Raw genomic sequence first — 24,681 nt, 5'->3', positions numbered from 1 at the left:
AGCAATCTCAATCAAAGTTCCTCTCTGAGCCTATTTGGTATGTAACTACATAGCAATGTAGCTATTTTGTATGTAGCTACATAGCAATGTAGCTACATAGCAATGTAGCTATTTGGTATGTAGCTACATAGCAATGTAGCTATTTGGTATGTGGCTACATATCAATATAGCTATTTGGTATGTGGCTATGTAGCTATTTGGTATGTTGCTACGTAGCAATGTAGCTATTTGGTATGTGACTATATAGCAATGTAGCGATTTGGTATGTGGCTACATATCAATATAGCGATTTGGTATGTGGCTGCATATCAATGTAGCGATTTGGTATGTGGTTACATAGCAATGTAGCGATTTGGTATGTGGCTACATAGCAATGAAACTGTTGTCGTTGACCTCCACTTCTAGTGAAAAAACTGCTCCAGATGAGAACGAAGTTGTCTGTTCATCTTTTTGCAATACACAGGCTTTTTCTAAGCCTAAATCTTATCATCAGCCCTCTTTTAATGTTAAAAATACATAATGTAAGATTTGAGAAAACACCTTGTTCTTATGTTCGGTATGGGTATTCCATTATTTTTATTTTATAATTATTTCGAATTGTGTGTCTACCTTTAACCGAATAATAAAGTAGGCACTTTGTACACTAACCAGCAGTGGAGTTTTGTAAAAATTAAACCGTGTTTACATTCTTAAAATATTTTAAATGAAAACATGACATGCTTGCCCCTACTATGCGTTGAGGGTATTTTTTAATCTCTAAATTGTGTTTTAGTAGCGTTTGTTTCATTATAAAAATTTGCATGTTTATTGGATACAGCGAGGCTTATCAGCATATCAGAGTTGTAGCAGCTGCATTTTTGGTCGCTGTCACATTCCTGCTGTCTTTTTATGCAGCCCTTCAACCTCAAACCCTGTGAATAATGTCCTTGATGTACTACGCAACTACGAAGAATCACCCGACACAACTTATGAGGATGGCAACAGGCAGGCTATAAGCAATGCTGCCAATTCAAGAACCCTCGACAGCAAAATGTTAGCCAGCATACTAAAAGGTATGTTAATAGCATTTGTTAAGAATGAGAGATTCTGGAAAAAGCAAGTGTGATCTGGCTGTGAATGAGAGACATTCATGATTGGATGAACGAGTTGCATATATTGACATAAGTACGGTGATACAGCTATCCGATCGCCTAGTTTTATTGAAAACTCACCTTGAATGATAAATGTGTTTCAATAATTTTAACGGTATAGCATCAAAATGAAGATTAAAATAACTTACCACAGCCTACCTACTAATTTAACCCTTTGGCTTGATATAAGCCCCGCAAAAACAAACCGAAAATCATGTAAATTTATTTTTGAAAATTCAATAAAATCGGTATTCTATGAGCATACATAGCTCAAACTGAAATTTATTACTATTAATAAAATCCTTTGTACATCTTTATTTACATGAGAACTGCTACAAAAAAGCTACTACTATGTACAGTTGTCTATGTATGAAATGCTTGGAAGCATTCCTTTCGGCAGGGTCGAATGCCACAGCGTAGCCAACGCCAGTAGTAGCGTGATCGTCTGAGTTACCATAACGATCACTTTTCTCTGTATATTCAAAGTCTTCAGAGCTTATATCATTACCATCATCTGAATTATTATCATACTGATCAGACAAAAGATCACTAACAATCGCGGGATCAGATAAATTGTTATTTTTTCGTTCTGAACGTTGAACTGTATGTTGACTAGTTTTTTCAATTTCCATTTTTTCAACGGAGTCGCGATTTCTTTAGCTTTTAGCTCAAAGCAACGCCTCTCAGATAATCGTTTTATATTGTAATTCATCGACTAACATCTTTTCAGTTATATTTAAGGTTTACTAGCATTTATATCCTTTGTTTATTGTTACTAGGCAAATGCTTTATAAACATCTACCGAAAGCGACAGAAAGGTCGTTTCCCCACGGAACCAATAAATGACATTTTGGTTGTTTCCTCAGCTAAAGAGTTAACAAAGGCCGTTTTTAGATTTCATATGTATAATCTAAGTCATATCTTGGAAGGAAATGCATTGGCCTCTACTCCAAGGTATAACGTTTACATTGTGGAACTGAGTGGGCTATCCCAACACTCATCGTGTACATATTATTTGAAGTCGTTAGATTTCCCAAGAGTTTACACGGTTACGATTATTAGCTAATCAATGCAAAAGTATTCGATACTTGCAAAATGGTAGCTAATCAAGACAGATGCAATTCTTTTGTCTCGTAAAAAATAATATTTTAAGAAACTGTTCGCGGTGGTAATAAAATATGTGGCAGAGTTTATTAATGTTTGCTGGTAAACTGCATACATTGAAATTGACAATGTAAACGCACACTTGGCATAAAAACAGTGAAATTTGATAACATTTCATTTGTGTTTTTGAAGCAGTGGGTATAAATAAAATGTTAGTAGATATGACAGTAGTGATAAATTCAATCTGTTCTGGGATTTCCTGCCAGCTGATATAATTCAAGCAACTTGCCATGACAGTTCCTCTCTTACCCTTTTCCAGGCTCTTAAAATATTCATTAATAAATATCATTGTATTTCCGTTAACGACACATCTGAATGATGCTGTTGACAATTTTTTAGATTATTTTAGGGCTCATCTGTGGAATTCCAAGCGCCCAAAGTCGATTAAGTTTTACCATTAAACTCTACACTAAGCCATGAATAAATGTAATACATGTATATTATAATAAATTTATCAACCAAACATTAGACATACATTATTGGTCTTTGGACAAGTAAATACGTATATTATATACACTAGTACCCTGGCAGACTAGTGTGCTGTGAGAGATCATCATGCTTGACATTAAAGTACAGAAAACAAGTATCTCTACAATAATTCTGACATGCCGAAAGGCAGTCAATTGGGGCAGATGATAAGGTGTCTATCAATGTGAAGGTCATGAGGTTATGAGTTTGAGGTCACATTTTATTATAACAAAAATTCTGTGTTTTTATGCAGTCAGAATAGACAGACTTGTTGCGCTACGTATAGAGCCAATTGTAGAGTATAGCATAAGTAAAATGGATTATGCTAAAATGAATTCACAATGTTTTTGTGCGCAAACAAAAACCAAATGCAGTGCCAATTCTTTTTAGTAAAATATGTTTTACTTGTATATATATATAAATATATACGCACAAGGGGTGTGTGTTGTTCGGTCTCACAGGCATGCGAGTGCGTGGTTGAGTATTGTCAGTACGCTAAAGAGTCGCACACCATTTTTGTATATAGCATGGTGTCACTTGCCATGGGCAGGCAACTCTCTTTTAGCATGTTTGTGGTTTGTATAGAGGCAATGCATTGTAGCAGAGCAGGGTTACTAACTAATCAGCCCTGATTGGTTGAATGTGTCCTTAATACATGCGGCCCCATCTCTAGTGTCCCTTTGCAACGCTATTGCTTGTTTGATAGCCGCACTGCCGCTTGCTTACCTGCCTTTTTAAGCGCTCTTCTTACCATCACGCTATGTTAATGCACGCTGTGATTTCAGCATTAAAACTGTTTTATGTGACTTGTTCTACTCGTTACGTTATTGCTGTGATAGCGGAGGCTTGGAGGTCTGGTGAGACCGAGCAACTTTGGGATAAAATTTCTGAAAATTACATAACGCCATTTTGCTTGTTATCTATTATCATAGCATGGATAACTTTAAAAAAGTTTAATCTTGCAGTTTATGTTTTAAATGAAGATTGTACGTAAAAACTGAACAATGATGCAAGCTAAAAATACTGTAATATTCATATTTTGAATATCCTTCCGCTTTTTCTCTTTTTCTTTCGGCTATTCGCTTCAGCTAAATCCCACCTTTGCTTTCTTCCTATAGACTACGGAGACGTCCCCAAGTCTCAGACTCTTATCACCACTGCTGCTCCACCCATCTATTCTCGTCTCAATAAGAAGAAGGACGATCAACTTAAGAGACCAGTAGTGGCTCCTCGGCGTACAAAGACAGTTCAGCGGCGGGCAGAGAATGATTTTGCTCCTAAGCTCAGCAGACAAGCGCCTGCCACTCCGAGCAGTGAATCTGATAGTGACTCTAGCCAAGATGACATGGGGGTCGTCCTCGGTGAGCTCTTAACTACCAACGCGCGCGATTTGGATGATGTCGGAGAGGATGCTGAGGACACATATACATGCATGGACGATATGTTCGACTCTTTCGGTGAAGTGCAAAACGTCTTTCCACATCTTTCATCTTTGGTAGGCAGTCGGGATTCTGATGAGGATGCCGACAGGTACATGGAGACCCCTTTGGTTAGAACGGCGGTGCCTAGCCAGCCCGAGCTATCATCGCCTGTACGATCATCCTCGCCAGAACAGCTCAAACCTCCAGAAAAAGAGTTCAAATCATCCAACATGACGAGTTCAGACACATCAGAACAGCCCCAGCTCCCACCTAAAGAATCAAAGCTACTCCGCGAGGCCAAATCTATTTCCCCTGAACAATCCCAGTTTCAAGCCGAGGTCTCCAAGTTACCTAAAGGCGTAAACTCTGGAAAACTGCCAGTACTCAGTGACAGCGTTTATGAAAATTCTAGGACAATTCTATCTGATACCAGCAAAACTCCTAAAGCTGTTCCGACAGCTGCACCAAGGAGGGCTGCAACCGTTTCAGCAAAACATGGGGCTCGCTCGGACCCTCCCAAACCTTCGATGAGAATTCACAGGCCTCATTCAGCAGTGAGTGAACTCAAGAAAGACGAGTATGAAAACTTTTTAGGTGAATTTGGCGTCGGGGTGAGCAGCAAACTGGCCACGCCTGTCGTTTCCAAATCGAAAGACAAGACGAATAGCGCAGGACGAATGTCTTCAAAACTAGGTCGCCTTCGCATGGGTTCCCAGCAGTCATCGGTGGACACTATGAACTTGCCTCTGCCTCCGACACCTGAAGACAATGACCCACCCGCACTTCATTCGGCTCAACTAATGGCTGGTAACATTCCACTCGCAAATGGGGAGAGCAGTGGCTCTTTAGCTAGTCCCCAGCAAGAAAGTCCCGAGAAATCGGTCAGGTACGTGAAAACCATTCATTTGGGCTAAAGTTATACCACTGCCTTTCGTTCGTTACTCAAAGATGGACAATCATATCTATGCATCTTCACCCAGATAACTATGCATCCCTATACAGAAGTATGTTATGCCCTCTGCAAAGGTCTAAGCATCCCTATACAGATGTTTATGCATCACTGTACAGCTACAACGTCGTTATCCACATTTACACTATATGAACATATATTTAGAGTGTTTTACATATTATCTACAAGTATTCATTGCTATCAACAATCGCCCCACGACATGATCACTCCCCTTCCAATAGATGTTCTATTTTTTTTCATAGCGGAACTCTCAATTATGATATGCAAACTCAACAAACAGACACTCCAAGTGCTAAAGAAGTTGTCTTCTCAATAGACAATCGTAATCATTTACCAGTCGAGGAGGCGCCGCCTCCGTATACACCTCCACGTATATTAAATCATTCTCAGCGCGATGCCGGCATATCTTGTATTATCGAAGGGAACAGCGAGGAAGAAGAGCAGCACTCTAAAGATTCTTCTTCTGAAAAAACGTCGACCAATCAAGCGCAATCATATTCTATTAATAGACCAGAAGCTGAAGCACCTGCCATTCTCAGCTATGACTCACACCCAGCATTTGAAAGGTCTCCTAAGATGGACAGAGCTTTACTAGTTCATAATAACCAGTCAGCGTGTAGAGATCAAGCAGTGTACTCACCGCATACTCCGCCAGGTAAGTTCTTGTTCATTTGCTCGCTGCCGATGCTACTGGGGTGTTATAAGTGGCCGGCAGGAGTACTATTTGTATGGCTAGCAGAGATGCTTCTTGTGTGGCAGGCAGGAACACTGTTTATCATATTAGTCGATTTTGTTATCGTTACCTTACTGATTTGCTTTTAGCATGCATTGGTTAACTTTTACTCAAGTTTTAGGAGATAATCCACCTGAACCTGCTTTCTTTTATGTTTTTGGCTGTATTACAACTCACCTAAAACTTTCTAAAGTAATTTTTTTATGTATTATATCAATTCTGCACTTACAATAACCCTACTGAATTCACCCTCTTCACAACACTAAGTTTTACTTTTTACAAATACAAAACTCCCTTTTTTATGACACCCACATGAACTAATCTACCACTTTCAGGTATTACATCTGTTACTGCATACGCGATACTACCACTACTTGATCTAAATGTGTTGAGATTTAAGAAATCAAGGAGAGCGTAAAAAGTCAATATAACTTCAGAAGTTGTTAAGTTTCTGGGAGTTTTCTGCACCTGTCATATATGTAGCTGAATGACCGCTAAACTGTTAATAGCATTTCAGCGCTTGGTGATTTTGATGGCTCCGCCGAACCACCGTATTACTGGCTGGGCAGTGTCCAATCGATGAGCTTTTTACTCTAAAACACAAACTGGGAAATTCCATCATCTATTTAGTATTGGAAAATCGCATACAAATACTGTATTTGGTTAGTTTTTTGTTCTAACACCATTTTAAGATTTAAAAGTCGATCTCAAATATAGTCAAAACATTTGTTGAAGTTTCACAAATATTCTGAGTTGATTTCAAGTCTTCACATTCGTGTTGCAGGCACACCTCCCACTCCAACTCGAAGAAAATCCGCTCCTGCTCGTCCACCTCATTTTTTACCCTCTTCAACACTCAACAGCAATAATCAATCAGATGAAGACGTAGTCATACGGCTTGAGGACACTTTTCCCAAGATGAAACAGTCAACCCGACATCGGAGCAGTTACCTTGAAGATGTCGTTGCTGTGTCACCTACATCTACTGGCGGCAGGTGTGTTCAGTCAAAAGGTTTTTGGATGTATTTGTATTATCTGTGTGGGGGTATGCATATGGGATAGGGACTCCAGCTAAGTGCATTTAAAATTGCAGAACACTCACATTAGAGGGTGTGATAGTACGTGATGGTCCACGATAGCGGCCGTGGTCTAGGGGTAAAATGCCAGACCTGCAAACAACAGGTCGAGGGTTCAATCCCCAAAAAAGGTCACCAGTGGTGACAGGAATGACGTTTAACTTTAAATTCCTCACTGTAACTGGTCATGTCTCTAATCGTCGAGGTTTCCTTGCCACTGGTCTTAAGACATGTCCAGCCAAGATCACGGAGACATTGTCTGTACAACACTGGCTCTTAAAACATGCACAGCCTCCGCTTTCAGTAAGCTAAGCAGACATCATACTGGATTGATAGAAAACTGATAGAGCCAAGTGTTGTCAATTATGACACAAGCATGCCATACTAGAGAGCTGGTCCTCTCCAATCTATCTCCTGTTGGCTTATCTCTTAATCAGTTCATTGTAAAGACGTTGTAGTTGAAGAAGGGAGTTGTCTACTCAACCGATGTTATTACAATTTTGCATGAGTGCTATGTATATGTTCTACAAGCTCTCATTAGAGCTCATCTCACGTGTAATAATCTGAAGTGAGCTTTTAATAATTCTTTCATTCGTGCAAACAACGACGCAGCGAGAAAAATATAGTATTCTGTAATAGTATCAGCTATCAAGACAGCAGCATGAGTATTGAAATTCAGTGATATTGCAATAATAATATATTAAAGTTATTTTGAGTTATAAACTCATGAGTGTTACACCTGCTGTGTGTTGATCTGCTAGTGTTCAACACATATAGAGTTTGGTTGAATGTATGCCTTGAATATAAGAATGTCTTGTTATAGCTTCAGATCTGAATTTCAATTTCTTCTCTTTGTCTCACAGGAGTGGAGGAAAGCCTGGACTAAGAAAGTCATTTAGCGTCAATTCTCCGAGTTGGAAAAATGTCGACAGGTTTAACTTTAATCTCAACAGTAAGTTGTCTTCCCTTAGCTAATAGTTAGCCAGGAAGTTGCTCACTAAATGTGTGTAACAACTCCAAATCTACTATAGTTCCGCAATAGTCTAAATTTTTGCTCTAGGGATTGAAAGCAACGCGTCAATGTGTAAGTAGACAGCTATTGGTCATGTGCCTCATGTCCTTTGAATATGTCCACAGTGGAGTACATATGTTCAGCCATATACATGTATTTCATGTCTGCCCATGTCCACAGCGGAGTACAGTAATGCTTCAACTTACGAGTGCTCCAACGTACGAGAAACTTGAGATACGAGCCAGCTTTTAAGCAAGTTTTAGCACTAACATACGAGCCATGTTTGAGATACGAGCACGCGAGTCAGTTGCCAAGTATGCCGGAGGTGTTTTATGAAAACAGCATCACTCTGTATTTTTCAACTGCTCAGGTTATACTTTAGTACCGTGTTCTTTGTGCGCGATTTTCTGTGCAGAATTATGTGAATTAAAAGTACTGTGCCTAGACCGAAAGTGTGCCAGTAAAATGAAAGGTGAAATGCAAAGAAAAAGCAAATGATAACAATTATTAAACGGAAAATTATTGGAAAATGTGCGAAGTGTGTATGCGTGATTGCGCTAGCTCAGCAATATGACAGAAATACATTCACATTTATCAAACAGAAAGATTATATTTTGGGCATTTATTTAGTTTGCAAAAGGACTAACCATAGTTTCTAAACGGCGCAGCGATCTTCACGACCGCTGATGGAGAGACTGCTCAGGCATTGGATAAAAGATCAACAATTGGCCGGTGACAGCGTAACTGAACGATGCTATGTGAAAAGGCCGGTGCTATTTATCAAAACTATAAACATTCGGACAAGTTGGCTAGTGGTCGTACATTAACCGTTTGTGACGACACCGGTGTCCGTCCTAATCGCAACATGTTGAAAGGGCGACAAAGGCAAACGTCCTTAAATAGGTTTATCTTAAAACGGCCGGCTAGTCGTGAAAGCGAAACAAAGGAAAAATTAGCTAACCAGCGAGAAACTTCAAACTACCGTATGAACGCCGAAGAAATTTTAATTACGTTAAGTTAAAAATGAAAGTTTGCTTTTAGGTTTGCTTCTAAGTTTGTCTTTTAAGACTTTGATAAAATTTATCAAAGTCAACGGTTGTAATGAAGAATAACTCTCTATAACTCCCTAGGATATCTCCCTCTCTGGCAAATGCTAGCATTAGCTGCTATTGTATGTATTTAATTTTACATTTTAATTAATCACATTTCCTTGCATTATTTTTTATTTGTTGCTTTTTAAAAGCTTATGGTAAGTTAGGACAATAACCAACATGTTCTTTCTGTTACAATATCTTGTTTTGAGTGTTTTATTGGCATTTTTTTAGAGTATGGAAACCAATCTATATATATTTAATTGTTTTATATATAAATAAATTGCACCAACATGCGAGTAAATTGACATACGAGCTCAGTCTTGGAACGCATTAAGCTCGTAAGTCGAAGTATGACTGTACATATGTTTACTCACGTGTTAGAAAGTCGTATTGTGGTTGCAAGACACATATATTTGTAGCCCTGGCGCCCGTTGCCCCAACGAAGTCGCCGACAGCGTCTTCGTTAACTGTAGCTGAATATGATCATGTGATCAGGCAGCGTGTCGCCCAAGGGAAGCGAGTCATTCATAGTGACAGCTCGTCAGATGAAGCGGAGGCTCCTGTAGGTGAGTGGAAGTCGTCTGTACATAGGAGACATGAATCAAAAGATGATTTATAGACAGTAAGGCAAATAAATGCTGAAAAAAGGATGACAACTCCAATTCTTTGTTGGTAGAGTTTTAATTTGGAATATTAGCTCTCCGTTGTCTGTAAACTTGAGGGTTAAGGTATTTGATGGAGTCAAACCCCTACATTCAAAGTTAATGTGTTCCAACTTCCAAGATCCGCTTTGTCGGATGTTGTAACTAATATTCTTACAAAAATATACCAGCCTGTATAATATAGGCCTACTACATGTATAATGGTTAGTTTTCTTACTCGTACACTGTGGCGTCTCCATATATAAAGTTAATTTGGGTTGAAATATTTTTCACTCGTTAAACCCGTTGTATGTTGAATCAAACATACTCCTAAGAATATATTGTGGTTTGTATGGTTTGGTTTGCTCTATAGCTCAAAATTCTCAGATAACTCTTCAATAAATATTTCTTATCATATAAAAAACATTTGCATTGTATAAAATTGTGTTAGAACTAAATTATATATAAAGAAAATTAATTAGCAAAGCAGTTATCAATAAAAATTAATTGCTGTTGTACATTAGCGGTACTTGAATGTAAGGGAGGTTTAGCAATGTATAAGTGTAAAGATAGAGAGGGTGAGATGTCTAGCAACTTACTCTTAACTTTCACTAGGTTAAGTTTAAACTAACTTACCTTTTATGTATTTCATAATATTTATATTTTCGAATCTCTTTTTAATTTTCTAATCCGCTTCATCCTTAGAAAGCTACAATGCTTTAATAACATATATAATAATAACAATAATTTAAGAAACTTGAAGCAGTATGGTAGAAACTACTTTAGCTGTAGAGTCAGACACTGTCTGGAATTGTCTGCCGTTAGTTAGAAAATTTGTATGTGAAGACAACTACAAGTAGACGTCTGAATGCACTGTAAAAAGTCTTTTTTAAGCTCTGTTCTTTCTATTGCAAAGTGTTCATTTGCTTTACAAAAACATATTTCATAGACAGTGTTAAAATACTTCTTATTCCTCGTAAGGTCTTGTTGGACCATGTTCAAGTAAAAGACTCTGTTAACACCGTGTTGTTAAGCAGAGTATTTTTTCTGGAGGATCAACCAAGTTTTAGGTCATCCGAAGCATCAGTTTTCTTGTAACTGACTAAACATACCTGCGTATGGACTAAAACATACCTGCATATGGACTAAAACATACCTGCATATAGACTAAAACATACCTGCGTATGGACTAAACAGGTGCATATAGACTAAAACACCTGCGTATGGACTAAAACATACCTGCGTATGGACTAAAACATACCTGCATATGGACTAATACATACCTGCATATGGACTAAAACCTACCTGCATATGCACTAAAACGTACCTGCATATGGACTAAAACATACCTGCATATCTAGCTACAGCACGCAGAACAACTACGGCCTCAACCAATTATTCAATGATATATAAGAATAATTGTTTGTTACTGTTTGATAACAATAGGCAATAGGCCAATCTATCGCCTGTGGGCCGTAGATTGTTTGCTTGTGTAGAGCTTTTGGCCAATGAGTTGACAGCGTTAGAATTTTACATATAAAATAATTGCACAAAAACTGATAAGCAAATTTTTTAGTTGTCCTACTGGTTAAGGCTCACGCATGGTCGAGGCAGACAAAGGACTATCTTGATTCGTATCTCCTTCGATCGTTTGTAATAATATATCTTTCTCTCTTCTAGTAAGTTTGTAGACTTGTAAAAAGTAAAATATTCTAGCGTTGTGTAGGCAGAGTGGTTCAAGGTAGTCTAGCGCTGGTTCCACCAAAGGTTGTCGGTTGTCATAGCTAGCAAAAGATCTTCACTTTGGAAATAGATTGGAAGCATTTAGGAACTCGGGCTAGCATTGTTAAATGCTAGCCTGAGTTCTCAATAGTAATATAGTTTTTTTGATGCATCATTTGATTCCTAGTCGAGACCGCAGTTGTTTTTGGGCCGTGGCTAAATATGCATTTACATTTTAGCCAGTTACAAAAAGGTTGATGCTTCAGATGTCCTTAAATTTGATGAATGCTCAATAACGTGGTATAAACAGGTTGTTTTAATGAAAATAGACCAACAAGACTTTCAAGTCCGTGTGTGAATTTTTCATTTTATTAAAAGGAATTTTATTTTGCAAACTGGTGTCATATTTTGTTCCATAAACTATTTTGTCTCGTTAATAGTCCAGCGACGGCCTAAGAAGTCAGCTGATACAAAGCAGCGACGCAAGTCAGCGCCCCCAAACTCGCTGCCAGTTCCATCTTTGCTGGAACTTAACGCGGGTGCTGCAAAACAAGAATCACCTCCCCCAGTCAAACCACCAAAAGAACGACGTCGAAAACAGCCATTAGATGGAGGTACATTGCTGCGGGAAGGGAAGACATTCAAAGCGCCAGCACGGGATTCCAACAACCTCCCTCTGAAACAGGCTCAGGTAAATGACACTCCATACTGACAGATAGCAGTACAATCAATCCCTATGCTGACAGATAGCAGTACAGTCAATCCCTTTACTGACAGATAGCAATACAGTCAATCAATATACTGGCAAATAGTAGTACAGTGAAGTCCCTTATTGGCAGGTGGCATCAAACTTAATTGCTTCCAGCTTTGCTACTTTTACTCACAAACTAATGCAGTGTGCCTCTGGGTTACGATGTCCCTGTTATTCAGTTTTTTCGCCGAAAGACGTGGAACATAATGTTTTTTTCTCCGCCATACGACATTTTTTCACCATACCGTATCAACAAAAATTTGTCTCAAGTTCAAATTTAGCAGACGGTGTGCTGAATACATCGGAATAATGAAGACGCCGATATTGAAAGCCCCCACAATGCCTGAAAGAGGTACGATGCTCGCCCTTTCGGTTCAGCTTTATTTGTAATAAGTTGTGGCGATAACGAAACCGGAAACAGATATGTGATAAAATTTAAGATAAGATCATGACAAAATTAAGGTTTAGTTTAGTGAAATATGTACTGAAACTTAGCTTCAAGTGTGTGTTTAGTAAGCTAAATTCATTTAAATTAAATTCAACGTCCATGTTATATGACTGTCCTCAAGGTAAGAGCTTCCTACATTACGTACTCCGCGTAGTACATTATAATGTTACATTTTATTGCAGATCATAACAACTGAATACGTTAAAGTTACTATTGTAGGTAACTATAGTTACTAAGGTTAACATACTATCTTGTTACTAATTTTTAATATGCACAGTACGTATAAAAAAATTTGATGTTTTTTTACCAGGAGGTGTTTGTACTAGATAATTAATATGGGTTTTCATACCTCTCTATACAACACTGGAACGAATTAAAATCATGTGGCGAGGGTTCACTGTATTTCAAGAAATTTCTGTTGTGATACATTACTTGTTTAAGTTTTGCATTGTATGTCCAAAAAACTCGCTTGTAAAGAGGATCATAAGTCATCTTTTTATTGTACATTAAATAGAGGTTCGACTGTACACTAAATATAGGTTTGACTGTACACTAAATATATATTTGAATGTACGCTAAATATAGGTTTGACTGTACACTAAATATATATTTGAATGTACACTAAATATAGGTTTGACTGTACACTAAATATATATTTGAATGTACACTAAATATAGGTTTGACTGTACACTAAATATAAATTTGACTGTACACTAAATATAAATTTGACTGTACACTAAATATAAATTTGACGGTACACTAAATATAGATTTGACTGTACACTAAATATAGATTTGATTGTACACTAAATATAAATTTGATTGTACACTAAATATAGATTTGAATGTACACTAAATATAAATTTGACTGTACACTAAATATATATTTGATTGTACACTAAATATAAATTTGATTGTACACTAAATATAGATTTGAATGTACACTAAATATAAATTTGACTGTACACTAAATATAAATTTGACGGTACACTAAATATAAATTTGACTGTACACTAAATGTATATTTGATTGTACACTAAATATAAATTTGACTGTACACTAAATATATATTTGAATGTACACTAAATATAAATTTGACTGTACACTAAATATAAATTTGACTGTACACTAAATATAAATTTGACTGTACACTAAATATAAATTTGACTGCATTGAGTGCTTAAAATCACCAAGTTTCTATGACACGGGTGATGCGAATTGGGAGTTGTGCGCACGTTGAGTTACCGTCTAATAGTGTTTCAATAGACATTGGCATGCTGCAGACTAACACGAGCACTTTGTTAAAAAAGATAAGGCTCTTTGCATCAGAGGTCATAGCAGGGTGTGCGGAACTTCTCAACTAGAAATAAGAACGACCGAGGTATGGAAAATGTTTAAAATGGAAAAGCTTGCGCGGCATTTTCTTGCGCATCATCAGCAAGCGCCATTTCCATCTCTCGCAAGCGTGAAACATTCAGTAAAAATATGCGAGTAATAAAATTCGCTTGACTTGCAGATTCTTACTTGTTTCCTTCTTGCGGATGACTTCTTGCGGATGACGCAAACTTGTTCATTTGACAGCTAGGGATAAATGGCAGATTGACACTGAGTGACCAGTGAAAAAGTGTGTGTTGACTAGTATGTGCAGGTGACAATTCTGCCTTACTCAGCTGCAGAAATATCTTTTGCGGCTTTTGTAACAGACGCAGCTCCTTCAAGACGAGATAGCGCATTCTTACGGGGTCAAGGTCACAGTTTGGAGAAAGGACGTAAAGTACGCTCTATTCGTGGACATGATGAACTTTGTTTGGTATGTTAATATCACCAATTATGCTGATAATTTGTGAGCTAGTCATATCACTAGTCAAAAATAGCTTACAGTAGAAGCAGTTGTCGGGTTTTTTGATATAAAGAAATGTAATACGTCTTTGAAAAATTCACTCTATGGAAGGTGTGACTGCTGAGTGATTTATTATTATTGTTGTTGTAGCTGATTATCAACCAACAAAAATATCTTATCATTTGAGCTGTTTTTCTTGTATTTCAAGCTATTATAGAACCTAATCTCGGTCATTAGAAAACATGTTATGGTGGCATATGCATTGCTACCAATCCTGATTTGTTCAAGTACACTTTTTTAAAGAGTCTAGACTAGCATGTGCCACTTTTTACTTTTACTAGTCATTTCTTATCAGCACTAGTACCCTGAAAGTCGATTGCACCAAGAGAGATCGCTGGGTGTAGGAAGTAACTGCGCAATTGTTTCAAATTGGAGCAAGGGGGTCGGGTGGCGCAGCTGTTAGAGATAGTCTACTATGCTAAAAGTTCTGAGTTCGAATCCTATGTGATGAAATTTTTTTTCTCAACCTCCATTCGCAGCCGCAGATGGACACGGCTCTTATTATAGTAAAAAAGATAACAATATTTCAGAAGACAACAATTGTTTTTTACCTAACTGGTTTAAATATAATATGCAAGTAAAGATGTAAAATCTTCCATTGTTAGCTGCACTAGGGATAAAAAAACAACCCAATTTGTAACTACATGTATATTCACATAAATGAAGTATTGATAAGGTGGCAGTAAAGAGGTTTCAGCAGTAATTAAATATACTTTTGTGTAAGGGAGATAAATCTCGAATTTATTTTGGACGGATCAAAATATGAAGGTGTTAAAACTATATAAAGTTTGAAAAAAGTTTTTACAAGTTTTCATTAGAGCAGCTTGGAGTTGTCAAAACAATTTCCAATACTCAGTTTGATCGATTAACATTGATTCATGACAGGAGATGAATGACTCATTGTAATGTATAGTCGATGTTATTTCTTTCAGTTTACCCTGTTGTTAGGTGTACTCGGTATAGCAAAATTCAATGTTTTTCAATTTTCAGAAATTTTAAAATTTTGGTTTTATGTATCTATTCTATTGCAAAGTTTCGACATAAATCTAAACAATAGATTGCTGCATAATTAAAAGTTTGAATCTCGTGATAAAAGTGACAAAGTACAAGAAGGCTTTATTTATTATTGAGATTTATTTTGTTTAAAAATTGTGATGATATTTACCTTACATTAAAATGAAAATTGAAAAAATTCTCAAACACCCAATCAAAAGACTACAAATATGCTAGAATAACTACCCTTGATACAGCTTCATCAATCCCTTAGGTCTTACAAATGTTAAGTTTTGCAAGCAAGAGCGATGCTCAATCTTACTAACTAAATTTACAGTTTCATTGGTGTATCTGATTAACAAGGCAGACAGTATGCTTATAACAACATGTGGAAAAGTGCCATTATTTTGCTGACCTTTAGACTGAGGCTGGTTCACACTATGTTGCTGCATCTCAGCGTTGATGCCACAATACTTCCGTGATCATCAATGATAACAATGTTCACACTATCCCTAACCCATCTGCGTTTGCATCAGCGAATTATACTCTGTGATGTAGTGTTCTCATCTTTCTTTTTTGATTATCGTGAGGGAACTTCTTTGTTTTCACGCGCTTGAATCAAATACTAGTCCCGCAGCAACTATCATAAACGAAAATAAATAAAGTTCGCTCTCCTCGACCACGAATTACTATCGTCGAAAGGGTTCACATTGAAAAAGTGGTCGTCGGCGAAATATCGGGAAAGTTTGCCAGCTGCAAACTTTCCCGAGGTATCCCCGTTACTTCGTCGATGCCATCGGTTCACGGTTTACATAATCGCCAATGAACACCAGAAGGAAAACACCGTCATACGGCGATGTAGTGTGAACCAGCCTTAAGAAGAATAGCTCATGTTCTCAATTTCAATATTTAAGGGTGGCCGGATGGAACCAAAAAGAGCGACCTCTCCTTCAGAATGTCTTTCACATCGGAGACAAAATACTGTCAGTGAACAAAGAGCCTTTTGTGTCAGCGAGCAAGCTCATTAAGATGATAAAGCGCTCAGACAGCGAGACCAAATATGAGTTTGTTCTCAGACGCCTCCCCTTTGGAAAGGCCTACTTTGTGCACAGAAACCTCGACTATGAAAGCATTGGCCTTGAGCTAAAGGAAGACTCTGCCGAGGTGAGCTGATACATACATATATGTAAGTTTGTTATACAGGTTGTGGGTAGGTCTGGCCAGCTGTCACCGAATTCAGGCCTGTCATGAGGTTTTCTTTCGCTGGTGTATCATAAAGTACATACTTGGGCTGCCACAAACATGTATTAGATTGTTGATTTTATTGCTGCCGGTTTCCCATGTTTCCTGATCCAAGGTCAAATGGCAAGCTGCAACACGCTGTAAGCTAAGTCAACTTTGTGTAAACCATCGTAAGAACAGTATAATCAGCTGATTATAAGGTGATATTCTAACGACTGTCACAGCTACAGTCAAAGCCTGGACTAGTTTTGTATGTGATTGATCCGTGACATTTGTAAGTTGAGGGGAATGTTAACTAACAAATGTTGCATGGCCTTGGCCATTATTAATTTTAAGTGAGCCGTGTCAAAGACAGAGCTCTTTTTACTGCAGAGGTTAAGAGTTGTTTTCTGTCGCAATAATCTCAATAATATTAGAATGCCGCTGTTGCACGCGTAATAAAAAAGATTTTAGCATAGATTTATTTTCAATTGACTAAGTTTATTACTCAATGAAGTTGAGTAACTTGAGCTAGTCTACATCTTTACTATAATAAGAACTGCTATTATAACATAGCCAGCGTTAGGAAAAAATTACGTCACGATCTCTCCTGCAAACATGATCTTCAAGCGTGCCAGCTGAAGCGTGCTGACTTAACCAATCAGCATTAAAGATTGGCAGGTGTAATAACTGTGTGCACAATTATTTTATAGTATGGTCGGTTGTCCGCGTAGTGTAATGGATAGTACACCTGTCCGAAGAACTGGTGCTTCAGGGTTCAATTTCAGTGCGAGGGGTATATTTTATTCTTATAACTTTATTGCTATAACTGGACACACGAACAACAAACAGACAAACACTGAGATTCTTGTATGATATAATAATAAATAATAATATAGTCAATAATGTGATTATGTATTTATCTGGTTTTATTAAACAGAATGGCACGCATCTGTCAGTAAAGCTGATTGCCTTTCAACTTAACAGGCAACGGACATGCAACACTTTTATTTTGTACAGTTTTTCTTTTGCATGCGCACAGGCTTGGGGCCACTAGTGAGTATTGAGCGCACTGCACTATTTGCTGGCTAGACGACAGTAAGGTGCACTAGGCACTGCACTAGCACTAGTGCATGGCATAGTAATAATATAAAATGCACTAGGCACTGCACTAGCAGAAATTCTTGTGGACTAAGCACTGCACTAGCACTAGTGCATCGAAAAGTGAAGTCAAAAATGCACTAGGCACTGCAATAGCAAAAATTCTTGTGCACTAGACATTGCACTAGCACTAGTGCAGTGTGAAATCATAAATGCACTAGGCACTTCACTATTAAACTTCACTAGGCACTAGACCAATGAGCTTTTTTGCTATAGCAACTGCAAGAATTGCTTGCTAATCAACAGATATCTACTGCTATCCACTGCAATAGTACAATTATAGCAAAGGATGTCAGCCATGTATTTGTCAAATAAACTAGCCTCACCTAAAATTTCAAACAAACCATAGACCTACAATAATGCTCAATATTAAATAGTGCAGATGACAACAGATGCCAAATAGTGCAATGTATTACAATTACAATAACTAAATATACTAAGCAAGCATGGAATGGAAGAATTCACTTCTTATTACATAAATGTACTATGTGCAACAAAAAAATCTACCCTTGGATAAACCAGTATCATGTAAACAGTAAGTCATATTGATGGCAAAATTGATAAGCAATATTGTTCAGAGAAGATGTTTATTCGACCGAAGGAACATTAGCCTTTCAAAGTTGGCGTCAGTCCGTTTAGATCTAGTTTAGACTAGTGCATACTATGTCGCACTAGGCACTGCACTTGCACTAGTGCATTTATGAAAAAGTTTCCAATCCGCACTAGGCATTGCACTAGAGCATTTTATGTTGCACTGTGCACTGCACTTGCACTAGTGCGTTTATGGGAATTTTCTAATCCGCACTAGGCACTGCACTAGTACATACCATGTCACACTAAACACTGCACTTGCACTAGTGCACCCAGGGACTCATGTCAAATTTGCACTAGCATTGCACTAGACATTTCTATTTTTAAATTAGACTGCATTATGCACTAGTGCAGTGCACTAGTGCAGTGCGCACTGCACTGCTAGTGGCCCCAAGCCTGCATGCGCATCGAGAAGACTTTCAAAAAGGCGCCAACATGGTGCGAACCTAAGCATTTCGTGTAACTAGACTATAAATTAAGTTCCTGGTGATATAATCATATTGACTACTGTTTCTGAGACAGCTGGAAAATCTTTAGGTTCATTTGTCAGAATACCGCTAAACCTCTGTTCGAATGCCACCTATATTTGAATGGCACCTCTATTTAGCCGCTATAGAAGGGTTGAAAAAATGGAGCGCCATGACGTTCAAATAGCGGTTTTACAGTAATTTGACGGCTATTTTCAAATTGTCAACTTTGCAGGCAAGTACAAGTAGGCCACTTGGCCTAAGTTTCAACTCACTCTCTATATTCTACTGATCTTATAGTTTCTTAGTTTTTAGTTTGTTATAAAACTTATAGTTCCTTATTTAGCTTCTACCTCAGCGTGTGGATTTGTCTGTTTGTTTGTAGCTGGCTCACATAGAGAAAGGGGGTCTGGTAGCCAAACAGGGCCTAAGAATAAATCCCAACAAAGCGTTTGGCAGCGGGCAGTGTCACTGGGTCATTACAGAGGTTAATCACAGACCTCTCAGTTTGCTCACTGCTGACTCTGAGGTTAGTTTCTTTTATGAGATCATATGCGGTGAAGAGATCACTGTAATATGTTATCTCTTATTAATTGTTCATCTTAAAACGTATTTAACGGAATTCAAGTTAGTAATAAGCAATAATTACACTTAACCCATGGAAATCTAGGTGTGCGATAAAAATTCTGATAAATAAAAAATATTAAGATAAGTATTAGGATAAGTATAAGTATTAGGATAAATGTAAGTATTAGGATAAATGTAAGTATTAGGATAAGTATAAGTATTAGGATAAATGTAAGTATTAGGATAAATGTAAGTATTAGGATAAGTATAAGTATTAGGATAAATGTAATACTAGGAAAACTATTAAAATAAATACAAACAGTAGAATGTAAAAGGTATTTTGGTTGTAACAGTTACCCATGTGCATCGTAATAGTTTTAGCAAAAGATTGTCTAAAAACTTGGTAGCCCATTCAAGGTTTAGGAACAGGACCAAATTGAGTTATAAGAAGATTTTGAACAGGTATCTTGTTGATTACGATTTTTGCTTAAAATGTATCCTTTGTAGTTTTTATTATTCCTAGAAGATTCATCGCAAACATGTTCATAAAGTATTAGAAGAAGACTGTATGTAATAAATATTTCATAAATTCCAGGCAATCATCTCGCTGAAGTCAGAGTAGGTTCTTAGGCTAAGAACCTGTTAATCTGATTAGGTTATTTATAGCCATAGATTAATAGATAGCATATCAATGTGTTGACTTCATTTGCATTTACCGTACTTTTCGGACTATTAACCGCACCCCTACATAAGCCGCATCTGCTTTATTTTCAAAAAAATGATAATAAAACAATACATAGGTTGCACTTTTTGTATAGGCAGCAGAACTCAGGACGGTGCTTTTTAACACGGCAACAACTTTGCTGATAACTTTGCTGATTACTAGTATTAGCCAGCAACTTTAGTATTAACGGACGCTTCTCAACTTAGTGCCTAACGGAACAGTATCGTTAGGCATTGTTTCCTTTTTTCTTTCACCGCTAGAGACGCACTAACTGGAGATTCCTGTTTATGCGCGATAGCGGTGAAAGAAAAAGCCACAGAATAGCCGCATCCTTATATAAGCCGCATGGCTCAAAACATCAGAAAAAAATAGCAGCTAATAGTCCGAAAAGTACGGTAAGTATTCTGTCGGGAACAGATGTTTGTTGTAAATGGAAAATATATTTTATTGTATCCAACTGATCTATATGACCATGCTAGTATATATATATACTTATATATATAACATATAGTTATCTGTTATATATATAACATATAACAGTTTTCATGTTACCACATTCAGACATCAAGGGATTCCTCGTGTTCAAAAATACAATTTTTTGTGTTTTGTGCTTTTTAATTCGTTAAAAGCATCATTAAAACCAACATAACTTTTTATTTTCTGACACACACGTACTACCTCCATCATCGTATGTTTTAGTTTATGAATTTGCTGTTACCGCTGCCTTCAATTCACTATCCAGACTCCTACACAATACTATTAGATTGCCAACTTTTAAAACACTTCTGTTCAGCTCACTTAATAATTCATGATTTCTGTTTTTTATTTAAATTTGTTCTTTCTTTTGGCGTGTAAAGAAAAACATCATTTTTTGGATGAGTATCAATGCCAATGAAAAGTTATACATGCGAAAGTTACTACCAAAACTTTCAAAAGAATCTGAAAAATTTTCTATTTTCAGCTAAGTTCTGATATATTATGGATATAAACATTTGCTTTGTTGTAGAACATATCTGCACTGAGTTAGTATATAGTTATAAGGGCAACCAGAACTTATTGGAATTCGAGTGAGTTAATGTGTTGCAATTATTATAGGCTCCTGATTTCATCCTATCTGTTAGAGAGATGCCCAAAATACTTGTAACTGTTATAATGTGAATGTTTTAATAACACTTCTACAGCTCCAAGTTGTTTTTACACGGAATTTTGTTATTCTTGAGTTACAAACTATAACGAACTTTTAAACTTAGTAAATCTCATTTACATAAAGACAGAGCTCCGGTATTTTTAGCTAATTCATGATTTTGTGCAGTCAATTTCATTGCGTCTACCTGTGTGTAGGTGGTTATCGTGTTATAGCCAGCGATGAAATGCTTGCTGTACGGGTTAGTAAACCTGCTCTGATTGGTCTTAGCATGCTATTGGCATGAATGATTGGAGCGTGACGAATTACTATCAGCATTTCTGATTGGTTAGCAACATTTTTTAGCATGTCTAATTGGTCAATTGTAATAAATCATTAGATAGGTGACAAGCAGCTTATCTGCATTTCTGTGTGGTTAAGGGAGGTGTGATATAAAATTGTATAGATATATTTACTAATAACTGCCATATTTTAATTTATTTAAAATCTACCATTGCTTTGCCCCATTGGTCTGCCTTTTCCATATCGGCATATATTTAGCAAAAAGTTGATAAATTAGTCCGCTTTCACATTTTAGTGCAACTAAAGTAGAAGATGGATGTTTTAAGAATATCAACTTAGTTCTTGCCTCTGAAAAAGTTCAATTAAAAAAAATTATAAATTGAGTCGTAATAAACTTCTTGCTGGTGTTTGAGATGCTAATAATTGTACTAATAGATGTTAGACTTGGTTCCTTACCAATGGATACCTAACATAATTAGTTTTAATCGTCTGTCTACCCATAATTAATTAATACGAGGCTATCATAAAAAAAGCTCTGTAAAAGATTTCGGTTGAAGTAATATTGATAATAGCTGATAATAGCGAGGCCTTTCATTCAGTAGAGATGGTATCAATTATTAAGCCATAATGGCAGTAACGCTAAACTTTTTCATTTTCACACCTCCCCTGACCGCTTCTTGCTTTTCACTATTTCGAGTAGGTGCCCTCCCTGTTGATCTGTAGAAACCGCTTTGTTATTTTGGTAAAAGCTAGCTCGATTTGAAGGGTTTTTCTGGTAAAGCTACGTACCGAGTAAGGTTTTCATACATGATTTTTAAACATTTTCAAATTACACTTTGTGACACCGGCAAGCATTGAAACAGTCTCTTATGACCATGATATATAGCTATCCTCATTGGCTTTCTGTTTTGTCTTATCTTTTGTTCGATGATGCTTCAGTGAGCCAATCTGGGATATAGGTCATCAGCAAGCCTTTATATAGGTCAGAACTAAACTGAGGTATAGGCCAACATTGTATTGAGATATCTGTAGAACTATGCTAACATATAGGCCAGAGCTACACTGAGATATAGATCAGAATTACAATGACATATAGGTCAGATCTACAATTAAATATAGTTCAGAACCATACTGAGATATAGTCAGAACTGTATGGAGATGTGAATCATTCTGTATTGATTATAGGTAGGAAGTAGGATGGATTGTGGATGAGGAGTAAGCGAAGATATTAGTGTTGGGCCTGTATATAATTTAGTGCTGGATAGGCTACCCGCGCACTTTTTTATCGGTTTTCCCGGTGTCGGTATCCTCGGTATTTACTATCTTCGGTATCCTTTGCCAACTAAGAAAGTTCGGTATTGTCGGTATTGTAGTTCGGTAAATGGATTTCAGTGTATGTTTAACTTCAGCTTACCTACTGCCCATTTTTATATAACGCAGGTGGGGGATAAATCAAATATAAAACATATAAATATATCAAATATCAAACGGGTGTTTTATCAAATATAAAACGTAATATACGCTTTATATTTGATAAAATATAAAACGTATATTATGTTTTACATTTTATCAATGTAAGACGTAATATAATACTAGATATCTATAGGTAAGTGTGGTAACGTTTGTTGAAGAAAGAGTTATAATATAATTCACATTGTGTTTTTAGAATGTCTGAGAAAAAAGTTGTGATTGCCAATGTGCGCTGAGCGACTCTTTATGATTAGCGTGTTCCACAAAGATGCATTTTTGCTATTAACCATAACATCAATTGACGCGCGATTTTTCTTTTTCATTTTTCTCATTTCTTTCTCATTCCATTACATGGCGATTGTGGGTGAGACGTCAAATAAGCTCTTTCATAAACAGCTCATTGTGCAGGAGATTCTTCCACGAACACATCGCTGGTAATGCTGTAGCCCGTCAAATACGAAAATCTTTCCGAGTAACCAATTATGTACCGATAGGCTTTCACGGATAAATACCGATCATATCAAATCGGCCGCGGATAACTAGCTGTCACCGAAAATAATTGGTAATAGCGGATAACTCCTTACCGGCCCAACACTAGTAGATATAGGCAAAAAGTAACCCTAAGTTTATTTCAAAAGTCAACGCGAGTTTATACCGCCCCCCAAAAATAGCCTTCAAGACGAATGGCCAAAACTTTTGCTGGCTTAATTTCCATGAGCTGTTCTATTTCCCGATTAGGCTACAACTGTAAAAGAGTTTAGCGATTTAAAAAGAAAATAGTTATAGTTTTTAAAACTATTTATCGATTTCATGTTTATTACTTTTCAGTTTCGTTTCCTGTATTTTTACTGTCATTTTAAACCAATTCACCATCTTGCACAAACTTTGGTTCTGAAATCTATTTGGATGTCATTTTACGAGGAAAATTGGGATGCTGAGAATTTTTAAATCAATTTAGTTTCTGACTCCGGTGGAATTTTGACTTGTTACTGAGAAATTTCATCCTAATATATTGCTCTCGTCTCCGGGAGAACGATTTGAAGTATAAACACTCCCGAGCATAGATATAGGTCAGAAGTAAATTTAGATATAGGTTAGAAGTAAGTTTAAGTATAACCCCAAGGTAAGCTTAAATGTCGATCAAGATTACAATTTAGGTTAGAAGTTTAAGAGGTAGGTCAGCTGTAAGTCTGGAGCACTTACTTATTTGACTGATTTATCACACCGATATTATACAGCAATAATACGCGATTCCTCTTCTAGATCATATGTATGAGGTAACTAATGTAGTTGGTTCCTCAATTCTATATGTTTGTAACTCTACATACAATCATGTTATTATTGATAACCATTAGTGCCGCCAAGTGAGTTTGTTACTTGGGGCAATGCTTTTGCTGTCGCTGCATGGAAGCTCTCAGGGATCCTCAGATTGGAGCTGTCAGGAGGGTCTAAGATTGTCTGGAGTGTTTGTTGGGGCCCAGATTTGAGCTCTCATAGGCCTCAAGTTTGGAGCGCTCATGGGCTACAGATTA

General features: G+C 37.0%; 2 protein-coding genes across 2 annotated transcripts in view; one reads left to right on the top strand and one right to left on the bottom strand.

Annotated features, from left to right (window-relative positions):
- LOC137395170 (uncharacterized methyltransferase YdaC-like) overlaps nt 1–24,681 on the bottom strand; it is a 265,899-nt gene that overhangs the window by 19,882 nt on the left and 221,336 nt on the right. The gene's annotated exons all lie outside the window — the stretch shown is intronic.
- LOC137393178 (uncharacterized) overlaps nt 1–24,681 on the top strand; it is a 36,894-nt gene that overhangs the window by 10,122 nt on the left and 2,091 nt on the right. Inside the window, exons 6-15 of the mRNA XM_068079617.1 lie at nt 895–1,052; nt 3,881–5,069; nt 5,396–5,808; nt 6,671–6,881; nt 7,826–7,914; nt 9,488–9,634; nt 11,872–12,122; nt 14,333–14,439; nt 16,437–16,686; nt 19,348–19,491. Coding sequence (XP_067935718.1) covers nt 895–1,052; nt 3,881–5,069; nt 5,396–5,808; nt 6,671–6,881; nt 7,826–7,914; nt 9,488–9,634; nt 11,872–12,122; nt 14,333–14,439; nt 16,437–16,686; nt 19,348–19,491 — 2,959 coding nt within the window. The remainder of the gene's footprint in view (nt 1–894; nt 1,053–3,880; nt 5,070–5,395; nt 5,809–6,670; nt 6,882–7,825; nt 7,915–9,487; nt 9,635–11,871; nt 12,123–14,332; nt 14,440–16,436; nt 16,687–19,347; nt 19,492–24,681) is intronic.

The sequence above is a fragment of the Watersipora subatra genome, chromosome 4 (genome assembly GCF_963576615.1).
Source record: "Watersipora subatra chromosome 4, tzWatSuba1.1, whole genome shotgun sequence".
NCBI classification, from domain to species: domain Eukaryota; kingdom Metazoa; phylum Bryozoa; class Gymnolaemata; order Cheilostomatida; family Watersiporidae; genus Watersipora; species Watersipora subatra.
Note: the sequence above shows the minus strand (reverse complement) of the source record. Positions and strands in the feature narration are given on the sequence as shown.